Source organism: Eptatretus burgeri, chromosome 3 (genome assembly GCF_056783735.1).
Source record: "Eptatretus burgeri isolate ZD-2024b chromosome 3, Ebu_testis_v1, whole genome shotgun sequence".
Taxonomy (NCBI): Eukaryota; Metazoa; Chordata; class Myxini; order Myxiniformes; family Myxinidae; genus Eptatretus; species Eptatretus burgeri.
Genome location: NC_140963.1, coordinates 3,456,525 through 3,480,899, shown reverse-complemented (window position 1 = coordinate 3,480,899; position 24,375 = coordinate 3,456,525). Strand labels below are relative to the sequence as shown.

The window sequence follows — 24,375 nt, the reverse complement described above, 5'->3', positions numbered from 1 at the left end:
GATTGGTTAAACGTGCAAACTCCAGATGTGTTTTATCATTGTTGTGAAAATGCACAAGAAACTTTTTTTCTGCTCCCTCAAACAGGTTTAGATCTGTTTGTTTATTTTTTTTCGTTCCCTGTTCTCTATGACCAATCTCATAACAACATTATGCATGTCGTGTAGAATTGCTGTTGTGGATTTATCGAGGTTCACTGTTTACCTTCACTCCATTATTAATCTGACAGAATGAAACCAAAACCCCTCTTACCCGATTGCCCTTTTCTCCAGGAGTTCCACATTCGCCCCTCTCACCCTGAAAATAAAAACATTCCAGGTTTTGTCATTCGTGGCTTTAAAAAGTGAATCTCACATAGCAACATACACAGGCTGACCAATTACTCTGTATTCCAAAATTATAATCATGGATTAATTCATGGAACTGGTATTGTCCGACATGATATGCAACAAGTAAATGTACCATCAGAGATGGGGAATCCCCCGCCATTGAATGAAAAAGGTCATACATATTCCAGATAATGAGGGAGGTGAATTGGAAACAAGACACCATTTGGTCATCATCTCGAAAAAGTTCCCCAAGGGTGAGGAACGTAGTAACCAAAAATAATTGAAATCAGATAAGCGATTTTCCATTTATGACAAAAAACATTTTTTTCAAGATGGCCGCCCCAGTCGGCCATCTTGGATCCGGCCACACCCAAAATCAATAGGGTTCTTCCTTTTCAGGTGGGAAATGTGTGACCCAAATTTCAAATCGATATGGCAAACAGTTTATGAGTTATCGCACTCACAGCTATAAATGTTGACACCATAAATGTTGATGCCCAGCCAGCCAACCGGACGACCGCCCCAGTCGGCCATCTTGTATCCGGCCACGCCCAAAATCAATGGGGTTCTTCCTTTTCAGGTGGTACATGTGTGACCCAAATTTCAAATTGATATGGCGAACAGTTTATGAGTTATCGCACTCACAGCTATAAATGTTGACGCCCAGCCAGCCAGCCAGCCGGACGGACAGCCGGATGGACGACCCGGGTGATAACAATATCCCCCTTCCGCCACGCGGGGATAAAAATCCCACGGCGGGGGATAAAAATCATTGCAGCAACTGTTTCCATGACTTTTTACACCAAAATCTAAACAATTAACTTAACAATCCTATAAATGTTTTTCTTCCTCTTTCTTAAGCTACAGACTTATTGATGAATAAGAACATAAAAATCGCATAAAAATAAAAATAAAAAAAAATTGTGATCGTAGATGTTTAGTTTTTAACTGTCTTTTAATCGTTAGGAAAGAAATGTAAACTTGCATTCCAAAATCTATCAACAAGGCTTTTACTTGCATCAAAAAACTGTTCTTAATATGGGTCACTTCGCATAAGGAAACCTTTTTCCATCATCTGAGGGTTTAATTTAATTAATTATCCAGCAGCAATAAAAGAATACTGTAATGATCAAGGCTATTTTCATGTCGATGGTATGGTTAAGGGAAGAGCAAATGAACTATTCAAAGATATTCAAAATGTTTAAGCTTATCAACAAAAATCTGCATGAAGAAGTCTTAACAAAAAAGGATTTGTTGTTTTGAGATGAAATTAGATGTTTTTTAAGGAGGTCAAATCCTACCTTGCTTCCTTTATAACCTGGTCTGCCCTGTAATGAAGAACAGAAAACAAATGCATTAGAATGCGCAGACATTTGAGTGGATGTCTGGGAATGGTGGAAGGTTGGGTGTGGGGTGTAAGAGGAAATAGGCAGAACAAGAGTTGTTCCCTGCTTAGAAGTCACATGTGTTACCACTTCAAACAGTTGCTTTCTTGCAGTTAATTTTTCCTCCACGATCATATGAAACCTGCCAGCAATGCAGGATCCAACAGGTTTTCTACAACTACAGGAACAACCGACAAGCTGAGGATGCAGATACAGCTGGCAGCACCGCTTCTCGCATCAATTGCTAAGGTTAAGAAAAAGGTAATTTATGAACTGAACTTGTTTATGTTCAAAACGAAGACTTCAGGATATAGTATTTCATCTCTGATGGTTGTCAGGTGATTACAGATCTTTAACAACATCACAAATGTTGTTCACACTGTCTGACCACTTTTGGACCTATCCTATATTATTGGATTTTGCACAACTCGAATTAAAAATAATAATCTATCTATAATTCCAGCAATGTGTGTGTGTCTGTCTGTGTGTGTCTGTGTGTGTGTCTGTGTGTGTGTGTCTGTGTGTGTCTGTGTGTGTGTGTCTGTGTGTGTCTGTGTGTGTCTGTGTGTGTCTGTGTGTGTCTGTGTGTGTCTGTGTGTGTGTCTCTGTGTGTGTGTGTCTGTGTGTGTGTGTCTGTGTGTGTGTGTTTGTGTGTGTGTGTCTGTGTGTGTGTCTGTGTGTGTGTCTGTGTGTGTGTCTGTGTGTGTGTCTGTGTGTGTGTCTGTGTGTGTGTCTGTGTGTGTGTCTGTGTGTGTGTCTGTGTGTGTGTCTGTGTGTGTGTCTGTGTGTGTGTCTGTGTGTGTGTCTGTGTGTGTGTCTGTGTGTGTCTGTGTGTGTCTGTGTGTGTCTGTGTGTGTCTGTGTGTGTCTGTGTGTGTCTGTGTGTGTCTGTGTGTGTCTGTGTGTGTCTGTGTGTCTGTGTGTCTGTGTCCGCTGTTTCTCGACAACCACTGGTCCGATCTAATTGAAACTTGCCAGATATATTGCTGGGGACCTGAGGATGTGCCTTTTCAAGGTTTGATATTAATCGGGCAAGTGCTTCCCAAGTTATGGCCATTTATTTACAAAACCAATAACAATACACGTTGTTGCGTGGGTGTGGCCGATGGGGAAGTGAAGCTCAACCGCGTTCCCCATTACGGGTTACAACGTACGGACTTCCGGAGAGTGATGACTTCGTGTATTCGAATAATTTCTCGATTTCTTTTGCGCATTTATAAATAAACACAATGCCGCAAGTTATGATCGTTTTCATATGAGACGGTGCATAAATTTCGGTAACATCAGAGTGCTGGTATGCTCCGAACCAGGAAGGAATTTTTTTTTCTCTCTTCTCTTCTCTTTTTGTTTTTCCTTGCGAGGACATTGCGAAAAGGCAAAATACGTTGGCGCAAATTGAATAATTGGCCATTAAAACCTAAATTGCGAGTCATCGTAACTGTGATATGCGAACTTCCGCGCCACCCACGTACGGGCACGTGAGAGCGAAGAAACGGCCTGTGTGGTTGTTGTTTGTTGCTCGCGGTTTGAATATTTATTTATTAATTTTTTATTTTTATTTTTATTTTTACGGGCAGCCGCGTTCCCCATTACGGGTTAAAACATACGGGCTTCCGGATAATGATAACTTCGTGTATTCTAATAATTTCTCGATTTATGCACATTTATAGATAAACACAATGCCCCAAGTTATGATCGTTTTCATATTAGACGGTGCATAAATTTCGGTAACATCAGAGTGCTGGTTTGCTCCGAAGCAGGAAGTAATTTTTTTTTTGCAAGTTTTTTTTTCGTGTATTCTAATAATTTCTCAATTAGTTATGCGCATTTATAGATAAACACAATGCCCCAAGTTATGATCGTTTTCATATTAGACGGTGCATACATTTGGGTAAAATCAGAGTGCTGGTATGCTCCGAAGCAGGAAGTAAATTATTTTTTGCACGTTTTTTTTTTCTCCTCTTTCCTCTTCTCTGTGTTTTTCCTTGCGATAAAAGGCAAAATCAATGCAAGCGATAATTTGTGGATTGCATGTGAACATTCAATATGGGCACGCACTACTTCCGCATAGTGATGACTTACTGTATTCTAATAATTTCTCGATTTCTTATGCGCATTTACAGATAAACACAATGCCCCAATCCAGTCGTCGTTTACGAGAGCGAAGCAACGGCCTGTGTGGTTGTTGTTTCTGGCACGCGGTTTGAAAGTTTTTTTTTTTTTTTGCATGTACGGCCACGCACGTACGGGCACGTGAGAGCGAAGGAACGGCCTGTGTCGTTGTTTCTGGCATGCGGTTTGAAAGTTTTTCGTTTTGTTTTGTTTGCACCTATGGGCATGCACTAGTAATAATAATAATGTAAATTAGGTTCATCATACAATGTGATGTTAGAAGTAGTATAAAGCTGCACATGCAGTACAGTTTCAAATTTACTGACATAAATGGTCAAAAGTCACATCTAACACAATTCTAAATAGCCTTCAGATAAGGGTCAGTAAAAATTAAAATTAAAAAAACACAAATGTATTTATTTACACAGTGTTTGTGCATGTATGTATGTATATATATATATATATATATATATATATATATATATATATATATATATATATATATATATATATATATATATATATATATATATATATTATATATATATAAATATGTATATATATATATATATATATATATATATATATATATATATACGTATATATATATATATACATATATATATATATATATATTACATATATATATATATATACATATATATATATATATATATATATACATATATATATATATATATATATATATATATATATATATATATATATATATATATATACATATATATATATACATACACGTACATACATATATAAATGGACTTTTCCCATGCCAAAGAAGCTGCAGAAAGCAACCATGATGGAGCTACCCAAGACAAGCCTGATGCCGTTTCAAACCCTTCCCAGAGTTTCTCCACAGCTATAAAGACGTTCACACATCGTACACACGAGAATCCCAATGCTACACACCCCCTCAGCTAGCGGACCGGTTTCATCGCCTATTGGCGAATCATCAGCGACAGCGCGAACAGCAATGCATACCAACGAGGTTCCCAAGCATGTAGCACATGAAAAAGTCAAAATCAGTCAATGTATAGATAAAAAAACAGATCTGCTCACGTCTCTCACCTGTGACTGGCAGGAATAACCAATTAGCTCTCACCAAATCAATTAAACCCAGGTGGCAAGGATTAGCCTAGTTCGTTTGGGTTCCCCACCCACAATCTGTAAAATATCCACTCCAACCACGCCAATCGAACCGAAGAAGCTGCATAAAGCAACCATGAAAGGCTACCCAAGGTAAGCCCTTTGCTGTTTCAAACCCTTCCCAGAATTCCTCCACAGCTGTAAAAACATTCACAAATAGTACACACATGAGAATCCCAATTCTACATACACCCTGAGCTGCTGGACCTGTTTCATCCATTGTTGGCAACAAAAACATGCACTAGAGGCTCCCAAGAATGTACAATGTGTACATGTCAAAAGCAGTCAGCATTTGATTGAAAAACAAAGACGAGGTTTGTCCGAAATACTCTGATGTGGATCGGGCTGAAAAAACGTTCACTTTTATGTTCAGAACATTTTACAGAGCAGTTATGAAACAACAGAGATGGCGAGATGTTGTGGTTATGAGCCACGATTTAGAGAGGATGTTTCTTAAGCAGAAGAAACAGCCGTCGCTCGAAGCTGTAACATCTCCACCCAGCTCCCAGAATATTTTCGCATCCATGTATCCGTTTATGCGGAATTCCTCAGAGCTGAGACCTTTCATCCCGAGAGATGGTGCAAGCAGTCTTTTCATGCACTGCATTCAATATTTACTCCAATTACCTTTCCCCGAGGTGACCCATATGAGCCAAAATGACGCAAACCGCACACGGAAAGCGGATGGCAAAACACGCTCTTACCTTTCAATGGATTAATTTTTACAATGAAAAGCACAAGGAAGAGGGTCGACAAGACACAATGATAACGGAACAAACCAAGCGAGTCAAAAAGACAAAAAGGAGAATAGGATACACAAACTTACATACAATGAGGAGAAATGAAAGCTCAAATTATAACCCACTGGGCACTACAAATCGCACTTATCCAACACGACAATCATGTCGGTGGGAATTCCATTTTCTTTACGATACAAAGGGTGAACGCAGGACTCAATGGTGTCCACTTTCGAGGCCATGAGGGAGACGAGAACCAGTAACGAGCAGGGCCAGCAATGGGTAGGCCTTCAATGTGGCCACATGGTCCACTTTTGTCCTTTTTCCTCCAGGCCCTCGAAAAACACAGGGTAATCCCAGCATAGGCAAATTCCTCATGAGGCTTCTACTCCAAGCGAGGTCTCCGTCCTCCTTGCATACGAGCCTCTCTTGGTTATCTTGCACACGAGCCTCTCCTGGTGTAGTCGACGCTGAGCTCTGTGGTCTCCACTTTCTTGCAGGACGTTCCCTGGGGGTCTCTCTGGTCTCGAATGTTCTGCACACGAGACGACTGAGTTCTCTTCTTCCTTCTGGGCAGAGTTTTTCTCCCGGGTCCCGCCCATGGGGGCTGCACCTATAAAAATAAACGTAAGTCTTTTCTTCTGGGTTCAACAGCCCACTGCGCAACCATGGCTTGCACAAACAGGCTAGAGAGATCGTAATCGGCCTCGTTGTACACCTGTGACACGTGTGCCACTGCGATGGGAAGTCCACACCGAGCCCCACCCACAAGCAAGAGGTTTTGGATTTACGTACATACAGTAATTAATCTCCACCCTATCTATAAATTACATCAACTGGCTCCTCAGCATCACGTGGAACAAACGACTTACTCGATCAGATCCCTGTTAGATGGCAATATAACCGAACACAGACCATACTACGCTTTCCACAGTCTAGCTCTGGATCCCTCCCCCTCTTACATGCAACAATATGTACACGGGTGATTTGAGAAGTGAATCAAACACCTGTTGCCATTGCCCTGCAGTTACCACAAGAGCACCTGAAAATAATTAGCTATTAATTATTAACACATTTATACAAATCAAAAGAACCACCATTGACTCATAGTGGAGAGAAAGTAAGCATGTATGTGTAGGTACAGTATGTATGTATGTATATATGTATGTATGTATGTATGTATGTACAGTGCCTATAGAAAGTGTACACCCACTTTCAAAATGTTCACCTTTTGTTGCCTGAAAGACTGGAATGAAATTGCATTAAATCAGACTTTTCCATCTTTATTTACACATCATAACCCACAACTTGCAAGTGAAAAACAAATTCTACAAATTTCAGAAAATTAATTAAAAACACAAAACTAGAATATGTCCAAATGAGCACATTTTGTCCGTGCCGTCAAGCGATGATGGGTATGGCTGTTCGAGTAATATATAAACCGATTTATCAATTAATACAAAATCCCTCCCTTTATAAGCCTTCGATTGAATGGAAAATCAAACCGTACCGATGTGAAATGACCATATGAGTGATGTTTTCATCTTCACGAACACGTCACGCTTTCTTCCTCTGAATGCAGAGATGCCAACTTTTGGAAATCAGAATTAGGGAGGATTTGCAACCGACACCAAATAATGTGCGCGAAGCGCACATCTCGAGCGCGGAGCGCTCGACCCTTGCGGCGGGGTCCAGGGCCCGCCTTAGGGCCCTGGAAGCTCTGGGGTTCTAGACGCTCTCTAGTGCCCTCTGAGCCCTATTTTGGAGCATTTAACATGTTAAGAATTCCCACTTTTTGAACAAAAAAGGGGAAAATTGTGCACTTTTTAATGTTACATGTATGTTAATATTAGTAAGTTAGGGGACAATCAAAGATTAACAAAAAGCACAAAAGAAGCAATATTTTTCTTACCTTACTGGCTGGTACTACTGCTGCTTGCTTTTTCCATGGCAGCTTTGCTGAGTGACAGCTGTGTGGCTCTTTTAGCCCTTCTGATTGTGTCTTTGCTGTATTCTCTCTGGTAGCAAGGGGTGCTATGAGCTAGTTTTTCAATAAAGAGAGCTTCCAGGGTTTTGACACTCAAATTGGGACGAAATTCAGTATGATTCTTCCGTACAAGACTGAGTGCCCGCTCACATGATGCGTTCGAATGAGGAATGACCAAGATTCCCTTCATCACTTTGCTCAAATTAGGATACTTCTTGGCACCAGTGCAGGGATCTGTGAGCTGTGAAATCCGATGCCACTGCTCATCCACTCTCACTGTCTCAGTAGCAATTGTAGCTATGGAGGCGTCTGCCTGGTAGTGAGCGAATTCACTCTCAAGACTGTCTATGTCACTATCACCGCCACTGAACAGACAGGGGAATTTCTTGATGAAAAACTCCACACAGTCAAACCCCACTTCTTGGTGTAGCTTAACATCCAGCACCTGAGCATGCTTGGCTAATTCATCATCTAGCGGCCAGGTTTTGAAGATGTAATTGCAGGCTTTCACATAATATGAGCGAACTGCACTGAAGAAACCTTGGATGTCTGACTCACTCAGAGTGAAGGTGGATTTCTTGAGACTCCTTTGTTCCCTTATATACAGTTTGGCATCGTTCCCAATCATGAGGTCCTCATCATTCTTCTGATGATTTCTGTCAGAGAAGGGTACATTTACCAGAGCAACCGATGACACCGATGGTTTCAAAAACCGTACGAAGATATCTTTCAGAAGACCATTCAATTCTCCGTGCAGGAGATGAATACAGGGTTCGTCTCTTTGGAGCAGAAGATTCCCCTTCTCAAAAAGCTTGTTAGCATATCGAAGGAAGAAACAATAGAGTTTTGTTTGTGGAGACAAGAACATCCTGTTGACACGTTTTTCTCTAGATTCCTGCACAGTGTTTGAGGAAGATGCGCTTTTAGTTGTAGAACTCGTAGTACACTTAGCCGCAGGGCGATCACACTTGCGTTTACTGCCAGCAGAAGAGGTCAGACTCGTAGTACCAGATCCAATTTTACGTTTGAGGAGAGAGCTTGAGGTAGGTGCAGCCAAGGAAGAAGACCTCTGATTCGAAGGTTTTGCTGAGCTTATATCAAGTGATTTGGCAAAAGCAGAACTTAACTTGGGTCCTTCTTTGCCTGTAGATGGGACTATCACAGTCTTTCTCGACTCTGAAGGGATCTGCTTTGTGGATGAACGTGATGAAGGGCCGGTGATGCTACCTGCTCTCAGCATTGGTTTTGGTGCTGTCCCTGCTGTCTTCTTCGCAGCAGATACTGCAGTGGTAGTGGTGAATGCTGCTCCACTAGTGCTTGATCCTGCAGTGCCAGTACTGGCAGTAGATACAGTGCCGTCCTTTTTGCTCGTTGTTAGAGTCTTGGCTACAGTTGGTTGCATTTTTCTTCGTACTTCTTCTTTGAAGAAGAGGCGAAGTGGCTCCCACTGTTCAATCAGCCTGTCTAGGCACTGACCAAGGGACAGCCACCTTGTTGCGACATGCTTCAGAATCTTGTGTGTCGGGGCATCACAGAGTTCTTGCGGTGCTTTCACTCCTTTGACGCGTTTACTACTTTTGTCCAAGTAGTAGTAAATATCGATGAGAAAGTCATCTAATTCAATGGGTAAGGCTTGAGCCGCCTTCTTGGCCGTATTGTGCATCATATGGCAAGGGCATCCCATGATGTAGCACTCTGGATTTTGTTTGTGGATATAAGCAGCGACTCCTTTGTGCTTGCCCACCATGACAGAGGCATTATCAGCACAAAAGGAAACACAATTTCCCCACGGAATTTTCCTGTCACTGAACTCATGATCAAGCAGTTTGAAAATGTTTTCTCCAGTGGAATCTTGTTTGCACGCAGGCAAACTTAGCAAACCTTGCTTCACAATCCCAGCACTGTTGTCATAGTACGAAATCAGGACAGGATATAGCTGGGCCTCACCACTGTCATTGCTACCGTCTGTAGCTAGGCTAAATGGAGCTAGTCTAGCAATATCGGCAATAGATGAAGCAGTACCATTTGACAACTCACCAATTATTGCTGAAGTTTTTGTTCTTGCACATCCATACTTTGAAGCAACTTTTGAATCTGAAAACATCTTTTGAAATAGAGGTCCAGCATGATCTGAGACTGATATGGGCAAGTTATGTTCCACAATAAATCCACTAAAGAGAAGTTCCGCTCGGGTAACATCCTCTTCCTCGCTTGTCCCTTGTTTGGTGAAATAATTCAGAAGTGTACCGGTACTCGTGCTCGAAGATCTCTCCTTTGCAATGTCTGTGTGCCGTTTGCTTCCAACGTGCTTCCGAATATCATCGCGACCTCCGTGCTCAACTGAAATATCAACGCTGCATACTGTACAATACGCATGATGAATTCCTCTTTCAGACTTTCGAATACACGGGTATTGGAGACTGTATTCGGTCTTGTACTTCTGAGACCATTTCTTGGTCTTCGTAAGCTTCTTTTCTGCCATTTCGTAATCAACATCGAGGGCTTGAAGCATCGGTAACTTCGAAGTCGATGTTCCACAGCTGCAGCGCGACTCGTAGAACTCTAGCGGCTGTTAAACACCGCACGGTGGTCGCGACCGCCGGGCTGGTACGGGGCCCAGCTGCATGCAGTGAGCGTATCGCATGCATATACACTGTGCATACATACCGCATGCACTGTATTGCACACATACCGCATGCACTAAATCTCAGTGCATGATCGCATAAGCGAGATCCAGACCCAATGTTTCGCTGCTCCTCATTTGAATTTGCAATTTTTTACGTACAATTTGGTAGCAGCGAACGTTATGGAGTTACCACATGCTATACGTAGCAGACGATGCTTTTCATTCAATTCTCATACTAGTACATTCTGATTAGTGAACAGTGCAAAAATATCAAAATTTCGGGAGGATAAGGATAGTGATCGTAAGGGCGGGAGTTTGGGTGAATTTTCGGAAGCCTCCCGATGAAATCGGGAGGGTTGGCATCTGTGTGAATGGCTCGCACAAGGCTCGAAACGATACGGCTCCACAATTTCCTAGAAAGCGTTTCTATGACTAATTTTGTCTCCAATACCTTCTTCAAAACCCCACTGATCAGTTTCAACAGTCTGAGAACCATCAGTGTTGCAAATGACGGTGAAATTAGCATCTGAATCAATGTTCGGATCAATGGCGATTCAAGATGTGACGTCACTGTCGAAATTGGAAAATAGACACTTTCGGGCTTTTTTTTGACACTTTGTGATTGGTTTAACAACAAAACAAACAAGCAGTCATAGACTGGTACTTACGAAATCGTCAACTTGACCTCTGACCTTGTCTAATAAAAGCTGTCTCTGGAGAAGGTGGCGAAGCAAACCAGAAGTTTCTACGATGATTCTGGACAAAACCATCAAAAATCGAATGTTTGACCTCACTGTGACCTTGACCTTTGACCGATTTTGACCAAAATCTAATCAGCGCGAGCCATCACCGTCCTGAATCACGTGGTCTAATTTGACATTGGTAGCTTCTTCCGTTCTCGAGTTATAACTTTTTTTTGGATATTTGACCTCACTGTGACCTTGACCTTTGACCGATTTTGACCAAAATCTAATCAGCACTAGCCATCACCCTCCTGAATCACTTGGTGTAATTTGACATTGGTAGCTTCTTCCGTTCTCGAGTTATCATGCCTACAAACAAACACACAAGCACACAAACACACACACAAACAAACACACAAACAAGCAGTCATAGACTGGTACTTACGAAATCGTCAACTTGACCTCTGACCTTGTCTAATAAAAGCTGTCTCGAGAGAAGGTAGCGACGCAAACCAGAAGTTTCTACGATGATTCTGTACCAAACCACCAAAAATCGTAACGTCGACCGAAGCAAAAATCTCCATTTCTCCACGCAATTATTTTATATTATTTTGTCAAAGTCACAAAACCGTAATATTCGGCCATCCACCAACAATCTTTACATAATCCGACGGCTCAGCGAGTCAGGCATGCAACGATAACCTTTATTGGGATAAAAAATGACTTTTAAACACCATCTTTATCGAAAACACCGTCAGCGAGCACACGGAAAGCCTTTACGTGACTCAACGACGCATCTGCTCGAGCGCACTGCATCACGCGACGGCCCGTGACGCATCGAGTGAAATATTTTTTATACAATCTGAAAACGTCTCCAAAACATCCGATTTTTACCAGAATTTCGACAACCGAATTTTAAGCGTCCTAAGCGATCGCAAAAACCGAAGACAAAATTAAAATCGAAGTTAAAACGAACTCGTAACGTCGAGCGAAGCAAAAATCTCCATTTCTCCATGCAATTATTTAATATTATTTTATCAAAGTCACAAAACCGTAATATTCGGCCATCCACCAACAATCTTTACATAATCCGATGGCTCAGCGAGTCAGGCATGCGACAAAAACCTTTATTAGGATAAAAAAGGACTTTAAAACACCATCTTTATCGAAAACACCGTCAGCAAGCACACGGAAAACCTTAACGTGACTCAACGGCGCATCTGCTCGAGCGCACTGCATCACGTGACGACCCGTGACGCGGAGTGAAATATTTTTTATTCAATCATAAAACGTCTCCAAAACATCCGATTTTTCCAGAATTTCGACAACCGAGTTTTAAGCGTCCGAAGCGATCGCAAAAACCGAAGACAAAATTAAAATCGTAGTTAAAACGGACTCGTAACGTCGAGCGAAACAAAAATACTCCATTTCTCCACATGAATTTACGGAATTATGTTTGACCTGACTATGACCTTGACCTTTGACCGATTTTGACCAAAATCTAATCAGCACGAGCCATCACCCTCCTGAATCACCTGGTGTAATTTGACATTGGTAGTTTCTTCCGTTCTCGAGTTATCGTGCCTACAAACAAACAAACAAACAGAAACGGAAGGCATCAATATACCTACAAAATCTTTAGATTTCATATGTAACAAACAAACAAATGGAAGTCATCAATATACTTACGAAATCTTTAGATTTCGGAAGTAACAAACAAACAGAAACGGAAGTCATCAATATACTTACGAAATCTTTAGATTTCGTAAGTAGCAAACAAACAAACAGAAACGGAAGTCATCAATATACTTACGAAATCTTTAGATTTCGTCAGTCACAAACACACAAACAAACACACAAACAAACAAACAGAAACGGAACTGATCAATATACTTACGAAATCTTGAGATTTCGTAAGTAACAAACACACAAACACACAAACAGAAACGGAAGTGATCAATATACTTACGAAATCTTTAGATTTCGTAAGTAACAAACAAACAAACACACAAACAGAGGACGGAAGTCATCAATATACTTACGAAACCTTTAGATTTCGTAAGTAAAAAAAACCCTTCAAATGAGACCGCAATTAATGATTCTCAATGGTTTTGAGAAGAGAGAAAAAAAATTCCGTTTGGGTTCCCCTTGAAAAATTTCCCTGACACGAGGGATTAATGTAAATTAATATTTCTTACATTGCCAATGAGATTGCTATTTTGCCTGCAAGATTTACATTTAATTCACCCAAAAACACTTTGGTTCTATTTATAATAGCCCACTCATATTTCAGAATACGTTTAATATCATTTTGAATGAATATGTCTCCAATGAGCACAAATTATCATGACTAAATTGGTAATCAATACCTCCAAGCCATTTGATCCTGGACTCCCACCTCTTCCTTGATCACCCTGTAAGTAACACATGATAATGAAGGAGGCTCCAACACCCAACACACACACAAAAACAATCAAATGCATGAGCAATCAAATGCAAAAAAGCCTTGGAGGAACAACAATTTGCGATAATGAAAGGAAATCCAGTGGCAGAGTTAAACTTTCAGATCTGACACGACCCCTTCCTTTTCTGTTACGGTGTCATCCATGATATGAGCACCCATTCAGGTTATGTCACAATAAAAAGAACATTAGGATATGTTTGAAAACTCGAAATAGAGTACTTTCTGGGTCGTTTTATCCTCATCTCAATTTCCTCTACACAGAGTTTAAAATTTCTGTTTTTATTTGATCATGACATATCCTGAATGACAGTTTCCTTGATACGATAATTTGATAAGTAACAACATATCAAACAATACGATTCTCGTCTGAAATCTGCACGAACACCGATGGACTATTTTGTCAGCGTATGTGAAACGATTCAGGCAAGAATCGGAAAAGGTGAGATGTCACATTGAGATGCGTCATCCACTGCAGGTAAAACAAAGATGTCGTAATTGATTTTTTGGCTGATTGACCAAAAGCAATAGAACTTCCTGTTGACCGATATATAGTAATAGCTCACTTTTACTACAATGGATTTGAAACGGTAAGTATTGTATCGGACTTGTGTTTGCAGGTTTTAATTTGTTCATTACAAAAACGATGTCATGTTGCCTTACCTTCTTCCCTTTAACACCAGGAGCTCCATCTTCGCCCAGAGAACCAGGTTTGCCCTAGGCGAGAAGAGACATGGAAGTGTACCTCATCACAAATAAAATACTTTGTGGCAAACATCAGATATTTAGATAATAGATCACAGGCTTGTTGTTGTGGGTTGACCTGTTTGCCAGTCTCATCAAAAACCAACGTCTCCATTTATTGTAACATGTAAAAGTAAACATATTTCGGTTCAAATGTGTTTGTCCTGCTTGCAATATATGGTCAAGGTCCTCCCCGAGCCTTTTATTAGATCATTGTGGAAGAACGTTCCCTCAGACAAGTCTGAAATATCTTGAACCAATGAATAATTTAATGAACAGACAAATTAATCGATTCACTTAAGGAAGAGATGAAATTTTACACATCGTGTTTTAAAAATAAAACTCGTGAACAAATTTGAAAATTTGTCTGACAGCAATGTCTGCATGTAGTGCTTGTGCAATGTGTACCAATAACAGTGAAATAGGCTTTCGGGTGCCTCGTGTTGATCGTTCAACGAGCTCGGGTCATTTTAGAAACCACAGCAATTGATAATTCTGTGAGTTCAGTGAAGCATGTGCCTTTTTTATTTTACTTCATTAACTGGTGGTGACATGTCTCTAAGGCTTCGTCAGAAAGCTAGTGAGACTCTTGCTTTGGGGCATGTCGGACAGACTGAGCCGACGTCCCAATTAAGCGTCATCTGATACATTTTCAAACCGAGTTATTTTTCCAATTCAAATGGTATACGGTAGTACTCCGTTATTTGAAATTTTAATTGAGGATCTTTGAAATTTTGTTCCACGATTCTTGTTCGTGACCATTATTTCCTGACAATGGTCTGACACTAAACCAAAACATATTGTTACGGTTGTGGAAATTTGCATTACACCATAAAGAGTTCTCAGGTGAGATATATCGGTAAGTTCATGTGTAGTTAGCCCAAACCCGTTGTATCGAGGGAATACATGTGATCCATTCGGGCTGCGACGCTTCAGTTAGCCGTTTTTCTTTTGCTGTCGTTAATTTGGTGCAAATACAACAACGAATATCGCCACCACCAACATCTCAACAACAACGCCATTCACTACATGACGCCACCTTCCACAACTACCCTACCACACCTTCGCCACTCGCCATTCAACGAGCACGGTGCGGGCGTGTGCAAGAACAAAAACCAACAACGCTGGTGGGGTTTTCCTGCCTAATTTCCCCGGCTGATGCTTCCGCCTGAATCCCCCCCCACCAAGGGGCGGGGGGCGGAGTGAAGGGCAGAGCTGGCCCCTACAAAAGGGTGGGCATGAGGAGTCGTAGGTTGGTTGGTTGGTTGTTCCTTTGTCTCCGTTGGAGGCTGAAGGCTCTTGTTGCGAGCAAGCGATCGACAAAATGCGTGGAACTCGCCTGACTTATGGAACTCGCCTCCGTCTGAAGTCTGAAGTCGTTGTTGGGTCGTCGCCGAGCCGTGTAGCCGTGGTCGAGTGTCTCTGCATCGGTGTGGAGCTTGTGGAACTCGCGGAGCCCGAGGAGCTCGCGGAGCCCGAGGAGCTCGTTGAAGTCGAGCTGTGTCGTCGTCGAGTCGGGTCGAGTCGGCAGTGGAGGACGGCGAAGAAGACGGAGCTCAGAGTTGAGGTCGTGGGAGTAGGACTCGACGGCCGCACCAAGGGAAGTCCTTTCTTTTCTTTTGGGTTTTGTGTGAATGTGTGTGTGGTGCCAGTCTTGTAAAGTAGAACTGTGTAAGTGTTGCCGTGTGTAAGTCTTCGGTATTAACTCTGCGTCGTTCTTGCTTTTGTTTCTTTTGTATTACTGCAAGATTGTATAACAGTAATATACGTGCTTGTCTGAGTGTGAATAAAAGTGTGCTTATCCAATTGTTCCCCGTTTCGCTGCATCCTTTCCTTTGTTGAATCTCCATCTTGCATCACGTAAGGGATTAATAGTGGGTTTTAAAACACCCGGTAATTAATCGGAACCGTCAAGGCCGACGATAACTCCGCTCGGTTATCCCTGTAATACGGAACGAACCGCTTAAGCGGTTCGTGTCCGGAGTCGGCCTGTGGCGTGGTCCCATCCCTCGGCAGATTACCCGCGCGGGTACTTAGGTATATCGACATTCGGCGATTCACCCTATTTCGCGCGGGTTGACTGCGGACTGGGTGGTGGTGGGGTTAAACCCCCACCCGTGACTGGTTTCTGGCGGTAGTCTCAGGAGGGTCACGACTGAATTGTCCGTTCCGGTGGGCGAGGCGGCCGCCATTCGAGTCAAGCGGCCGATCGCACGCCGGCGGGCGCGAATTCGTAACAATATTGCACTTTTGTATCATTTTCTCCAAATGCAATTCAGTTGTCTGAATATGAAGGAACATTGCAATACCGACAACGGTGGCATCGTGTTCTTCCAATCCTTCTTTGTTTGTGAAATCCTTCAATTCCCTCACTTTAGGGCTTGGAACAATTAAAGCGTTTTATGTCGCATTCATTCAAAACACTTTCAACATAAGGTACAAGTAACACTAAAAGGAGTATTTATTGCTTCCATCACTTCATTTTATCTTTCAGAATGTGCGAACAGTAAGCAGCCTGCACAGACAAACAACCTTTGTAAGAGTGTTTTCTCAGGCATGCAAGCAAATAACAGAACCATTGTACAGAAATGTCTTGAGCTGTTAACTTCTCGTACCAGGGACTTCAATCGAAAAGGTTAACAACCGTTCTACATTCATGAAATTATTTCTTGAATCCTGACCAATTCAATACACCTTCTGACAATCTAAAAACACAAATTGCTGATTTTTGAGTCATACAAACAAACAATTTGGTTTTCAGTTTTTGATGATTTGAACATGTTCATATTTGGTTGTTGTAACATACGTGGCCTTGTAATGATCTTGTTATCCACTCACATCACATGTTTCTGACACACACGCACAGGGCTAAAAATCTCCCATTAGTGATAAGGTAGTTTCCCCACATTTCCCTTTACCTTTATGCATTCCCACTCCATCCTCTCACCCTACAGATACTGAATGATGGGCCAAATGGCCTTTTCCTCTGTACAATTGAAATTACTATACATGGTACGAGAAATTTAAAATCGAATGTAACACAGGCATGCATGAAGCAGATATGTAAATCCAAGTGTCAAACAAGTTGAGGATAACATTTTAATCATATTCAATTGTACAGAGGAAAAGGCCATTTGGCCCATCATTTTGGAATATCAAGACCTCTGACCTTGATTTCACAGATGATGCAGTCATCTTTGCTGAGTCACTGGATATCTTTATTGGGGCCATCATCAACACCCTTGTAAATAGAGTATTGGCCATATTGAGCCCTCATGAACACCCTTGTGAATAGAGTCTTGGCCATCTGTACACCATGCAATATTCTTGCGATTGTCCCAAAGAGTGCAGCAAAAGAGCTGAGGCAATGTCGTGTGTGTGTGTGTGTGTGTGTGTGTGTGTGTGTGTGTGTGTGTGTGTGTGTGTGTGTGTGTGTGTGTGTGTGTGTGTGTGTGTGTGTGTGTGTGTGTGTGTGTGTGTGTGTGTGTGTGTGTGTAAGAAATAACCCAAGTGCAGAACCTTACCGGAATTCCAGCTCGGCCCCGGTCTCCTTTCTCACAGGTACATTTTGGAGGTGAAGAACACTGGAAAATATTTAAAATCGATGTTATCCAAATAAACATCAGGTCGCTGAATGGTATTCAAAGCACAAGATGACAGATTGATTGTGAGTGTTCTCATGGCACTTCACTTATACATTTAATGAGGCTGCAAAGTTTGTGCAGTGATCATGAATCAAGTTGAGATGCATTTCAAAAGGAACAAAATGTGTTTACTTACACCTTCTGCAGTTAGTTGTGACTGGAAAACAAAAAATACAAACAGTCAGAAATATTGAACCATTTACACGTCATAAATAAATTTACAAGAATTCAATGCCTAGTTCAAACTGCACAGTATATTAAACAATATACCCCTTCCGCCACGCGGCGGGGGATAAAAACCAAAATGTACAAGGAAAGTGGAATGGGATATCTGCGATCACAAAGCCATCACCCAGGGCAGGCCTCTCCTAACAGGGGAGGCTTACCATTGGCCCATGATCCAATGATGGCCATCATTTTTTTGGGCCACCATGTGACCTTGACCTTCAACATTTAGGAATCCTCACGATTCACGGACAATTCATGGACCGGTGTGTGTTTGTCGGACTACTCCTACAGTTCTGGGTCGATTCCATCCAGGCTTGCGACAAAGGATCATCATGACCCCAATTAATGTAAAGGGATGTTTTTATCTTTGCCGGTGGTCTTGGGGGAGGGCAGTGGACGTAAATTTTCTATGTAAATGTGTATCGTGCAGCACCGCCTCCAGGTGGGGGGAGGGTATTACAAGTCTCCACCATTTACAAGACATAATTCCTGTCCCCACATTTTCCAGTGCAGTGAGGTGTTTTGAATTACACATTTGAATAAGAATCTCCAGAATGTGTGTTTGTGTATTTCTTGGTGTGATGTCTGCCCCCCTTCAAAAGGACAATTTAAAAAGGGTTTTAAAGGCCAATCCTTGAACATTAATTCCATCTCTTCTTTTGGAAATGAAAACGGTGACTTGCAACTGGGCCTCAATGGTGGTGTACAGAAGCGTTTAAAAATAGAAGAACAATAAGTACAAGGAGCAGGGAGGTGAAATTCGCTGCACGTAATGTGTAATGCGTGCAGAGTAAACTGAGTGTTCATTTACATACATGCGATGTCTAATAAATAAAGAAGCTATAAGCACACCTGACTCCAGGCCGAGGCTTCAGGCTTTGGTCAGCTCACGAGGCTGTACCCTCGAAATAAAAGGTCCCAGAAGGAGTTCGGTTCTATTTACATATATATGATGCACTCCAAAGTTCTACAAATGTCTTGCCTTTCCCTCCACTACCCCACCCCACAACTTGACCCCTGCTTGGTTGCATACTTCGTACAATCCTTTCGAGGAACTCCATATCCTGCAAAACTCATTTCTTCCCATATTTTCCTGCTCACCCACTCGTGATTTTCTTCTACTTCCTACTCCCTTCTGTTCAATTTATTAATTACCTCGTTATTTTAACCACCCTCCCCTCAGGTGTATCAAAAGGAACATTATATACAGAACTGTACAAAAGTCTTCAGCCACCTTGAAAATAAACAATTTTGGCACAGCATATTTTGATCAAAACCATGACATGGATCAAAACCATGACATGGATCCAAATCATGACACGGATCAAAACCATGACATGGATCCAAATCATGACAACGATCAAAACCGTGACATGGATCCCAATCATGACACGGATCAAAACCATGACATGGATCCAAATCATGAAACGGATCAAAACCATGACATGGATCAAAATCGTGACACGGATCAAAACCATGACATGGATCCAAATCATGACACCGATCAAAACTGTGACATGGATCCAAATGGTGACACGGATCCAAATCGTGACACGGATCAAAACCATGACATGGATCCAAATCGTGACATGGAGCCAAATCGTGAGACCGATCAAAACAATGACATGGATCCAAATCATGACACGGATCACATCCATGACATGGATCCAACTCGTGACACGGATCGAAACAGGGACATGGATCCAAATTGTGACACGGATCAAAACCATGACAGATCAAAACCATGACATGGATCCAAATCGTGGCACGGAACAAAACCATGACATGCATCCAAATCGTGACACGGATCAAAACCGTAACATAGATCCAAATCGTGACACGGAACAAATCCATGACATGGATCCAAATCGTGACACGGATCAAAACCATGACATGGATCCAAATCATGACACGGATCAAAACCATGACATGGATCCAAAACGTGACACGGATCAAAACCGTGACATGGATCCAAATCGTGACACGGATCAAAACCGTGACATGGATCCAAATCGTGACACGGATCAAAACCATGACATGGATCCAAATCGCGACACCGATCAAAACCATGACATGGATCCAAATTGCGACACCGATCAAAACCGTGACATGGATCCAAATCGTGACACGGATCAAAATTGTGACACGGATCAAAACCATGAAATGGATCAAAATCGTGACACGGATCAAAACCGTGACATAGATCCAAATCGTGACACGGAACAAAACCATGACACGGATCAAAATCGTGACACGGATCAAAGCCAAGACATGGATCCAGATGACACGGAACAAAACCATGACATGGATCCAAATCATGACACGGATCAAAACCGTGACATGGATCCAAACCATGACATGGATCCAAATCGTGACACCGATCAAAACCATGACATGGATCCAAATCGTGACACCGATCAAAACCATGACATGGATCCAAATCGTGACACAGATCAAAATAGTGACACGATCAAAACCATGACATGGATCCAAATTGTGACATGGATCCAAATCATGACACCGATCAAAACCGTGACATGGAGCCAAATCGTGACACAGATCAAAATAGTGACACGATCAAAACCATGACATGGATCCAAATCGTGACATAGATCCAAATCATGACACCGATCAAAACCGTGACATGGAGCCAAATTGTGACACGGATCAAAACCATGACATGGATCCAAATCATGACACCGATCAAAACAATGACATGGATCAAAATCGTGAAATGGATCTGAATCGTGACACGGTACAAAACCATGACGTGGATCCAAATCGTGACACGGATCAACACCATGACATGGATCCAAATCGTGACACGGATCAACACCATGACATGGATCAAAACCATGACACAGATCCAAACCATGACACGGATCCAAATCACGACATGGATCCAAATCGTGACACAGATCAAAACCATGACACGGATCAAAATCATGCATCAAAAGCATGATATGGATCAAAACCATGGCATGGATCAAAATCGTGACATAGATGAAAACCGTGACATGGGTCAAAACCGTGGATCAAAACCATGCATCAAAACCGTGACACTGATCAAAACCATGGATCAAAACCGTGACACGGGTCAAAACCATGGATCAAAACCATGACATTGATCCAAACCGTGACAAGCATCAAAACCGTGGATCAAAACCGTGACACGGGTCAAAACCATGGATCAAAACCATGACATTGATCCAAACCGTGACACGCATTAAAACCGTGGATCAAAACCGTGACACGGGTCAAAACCATGGATCAAAACCATGACATTGATCCAAACCGTGACGCGCATCAAAACCGTGGATCAAAACCCTGACATGGATCAAAACCATGCATCAAAACAATGCATCAAAACCATGCATCAAAACCGTGACATGGATCAAAACAATGCAACAAAACCGTTATACGGATCAAAACCATGCCTCAAAACCATGACACGGATAAAAACCATGACATGGATCAAAACCATGCATCAAAACCGTGACATTGATCAAAACCATGACAAATAAAAACCATGCATCCAAACCGTAACATGGATAAAAACCATGACATGGATCAAAACCATGCATCAAAACCATGACATGGATCAAAACCATGGCACGGATCAAAACCATGACACAAATAAAAACCATGCGTCCAAACCGTAACATGGATCAAAACCATGACGGATCAAAACCATGGGTCAAAACCGTGACATGGATCAAAACCATGACATGGATCAAAACCATGGGTCAAAACCGTGACATGGATCAAAACCATGCATCCAAACCGTAACATGGATCAAAACCATTGGTCAAAACCGTGACATGGATCGAAACCGTAACATGGATCAAAACCATGGGTCAAACCGTGACATGGATCAAAACCATGACATGGATCAAAACCACGAGTGAAAACCATGGGTCAAAATCGTGACATGGATCAAAACCGTGACATGGATCAAAACCATGCATCCAAACCGTAACATGGATCAAAACCATTGGTCAAAACCGTGACATGGATCAAAACCATGACATGGATCGAAACCGTAACATGGATCAAAACCATGGGTCAAACCGTGACATGGATCAAAACCATACATCAAAACCGTGACATGGATCAAAACCATGCCTCAAAAACATGGCACGGATCAAAACCATGACATGGATCAAAATCATGAATCAAAACCGTGACATGGATCAAAACCATGACATGGAACAAAACCATGCTTCAAAACCGTGAAACATCAAAACCGTGACACGGATCAAAACCATGGCACGGATCAAAACCATGGCACGGATCAAAACCATGGCACGGATCAAAACCATGGCACGGATCAAAACCATGGCACGGATCAAAACCATGGCACGGATCAAAACCATGGCACGGATCAAAACCAAGGCACGGATCAAAACCAAGGCACGGATAAAAACCATGGCACGGATCAAAACCATGGCACGGATCAAAACCGTGCACATCGAAACCGTGACATGGATCAAAACCATGGCATGGATCAAAACCATGCATCAAAACCGTGAAACAGATCAAAACAGTAACATGGATCAAAACCGTGACACGGATCAAAACCGTCAAGAAAGATGTGGAATAATTGGGGTTACAAGAAAAACTGACGAAATGGATGGATCCGTATGAAGGCATGTCATCATCTGACCAACCCTCTAAAAAATAAATTAAAATGGTCATATAACGGTCATTGCAGTTGTTTTTCTGTTGATGTTGTTTCAGTTGTGCAACATCCCTTTGTGGAATACAACAAAGCCACTATTTATGGAACCAAATGTATTTTGAAAATTTGAATCCCGACTTCCATGATTGTTGAGCTAGGATGACAGAGGATGGAAGGCTCGCTGTTGGACGAAAGTATAATAAAAATTTAGGATTTACAACAAAGTCCCGGTGAATATGACCTGAAATAAAGCCATTTCCTTTTCAATTTCAAAACCCCAAGATATTTGAGACTTTTGATCAAGCTCTTCATCTGTCCAGATGTGCATTCTAACTTCACACATCACAGTAAAGTTCCTTTCTCAAATTATAGGCTCAATATACTCAATTTCCACAACTACACATCACAGACTTTACACATGATATCTTATGACTAAAGCTTCAAGTTGAATCGATAAAGGAAAGTAATAAACCCCACAGTGCATGTAGAATAAACCAAATTGGGTTTTCTGTTAGCAGAGTGATGTGTCACACAAACCTAAAGTCCTCCCAAAGACCAAGTTTACATAAAAACATCACAATAAAGTTATTTCAGGATAAATGGAATTATTACACTTAAGGGAATTGTATCAACTGCCTACAATAGGGGATTTTCAAAATGAGGTGATCACCCCACAATGCAGCCATACATGAGCAGAATCCCTTCGCAACAACGGCAATCAGGGCAGAATATATTGTGCATTCAAGCTAACAATTGATATTGTTGCGGTTGAGGAAATTTGCAAACCACCATTCAGGTCCCGTCGGTGAGATATCTCTAAGTACATGTGTAGTCAGCCCAAACCCGTTGTTTAGAGGGAATAAATGTGATTCATTCGGGCTGCGACCCTTTGAGATAGCCGTTTTTCTGTTCTATCTTTATTTTGAACCAACCACGTCTCAACCGCCATCACACAACAACCACTAACCACAACGCTGCTTCACAACAACAACAACGCCAACAGCCACGATCTTTACCCTCACAACTCGCTCCCGCAAACATCGCATCACCGCCATTCCAAACGGCACCATGGCCATAAACCACCACCATAAACCCTCCATCACCTTCACCTCTCCTCCTTCTACCGCCATTCCCGCACCACCGGTGAACACCGAGCGTCAGGCTGTCCTGGGCTCGTACGGGACGCGCGCCGAGCCACGAGTGCAAAATGCGGCCTTTCCGAGGAGAATTCGGATCAGGAATGCTACATGCCCACTTCTGATCCGTCCAATCAGCAAGCGCGGGGCGGTTTGGCCCCGCCTCCAGGCGCGTCGGTGTAGAATCGAGATATGCAAATTATAGGATCAGGGGAGGTTCACGCCCCTTTTTCTCCGTCCAATGGGCGAGCGTGGCTCCACCCCCGAGCTTGTTCTGATCCAGAAATTTGCATATGGGTTCTCCTGCCGGCCTATAAAGCGCCGAGCGCGGGGCGAATTTGGGCAGTCTGTCGGGGTTCGGAGTCTGTCGGGGAGCTGCAGAGAGAGGAAGCCTGGAGCTTGGAAAGCGGAAAAGAGTCGGTTTGAGAGGGTCGGTTTGAGCGGAGTCGGCCTTGGAG

At 42.2% G+C, this 24,375-nt stretch overlaps 1 protein-coding gene across 1 annotated transcript in view; it reads right to left on the bottom strand.

Moving 5' to 3' along the window:
• The window catches only part of LOC147029305 (uncharacterized), a 415,972-nt gene that overhangs the window by 345,233 nt on the left and 46,364 nt on the right, over positions 1-24,375 (bottom strand). The window contains exons 5-10 of the mRNA XM_085872263.1: positions 18,009-18,029; positions 17,753-17,812; positions 14,148-14,201; positions 13,393-13,437; positions 1,629-1,655; positions 251-295 (exon numbers count right to left, since the gene is read on the bottom strand). Coding sequence (XP_085728389.1) covers positions 251-295; positions 1,629-1,655; positions 13,393-13,437; positions 14,148-14,201; positions 17,753-17,812; positions 18,009-18,029 — 252 coding nt within the window. The remainder of the gene's footprint in view (positions 1-250; positions 296-1,628; positions 1,656-13,392; positions 13,438-14,147; positions 14,202-17,752; positions 17,813-18,008; positions 18,030-24,375) is intronic.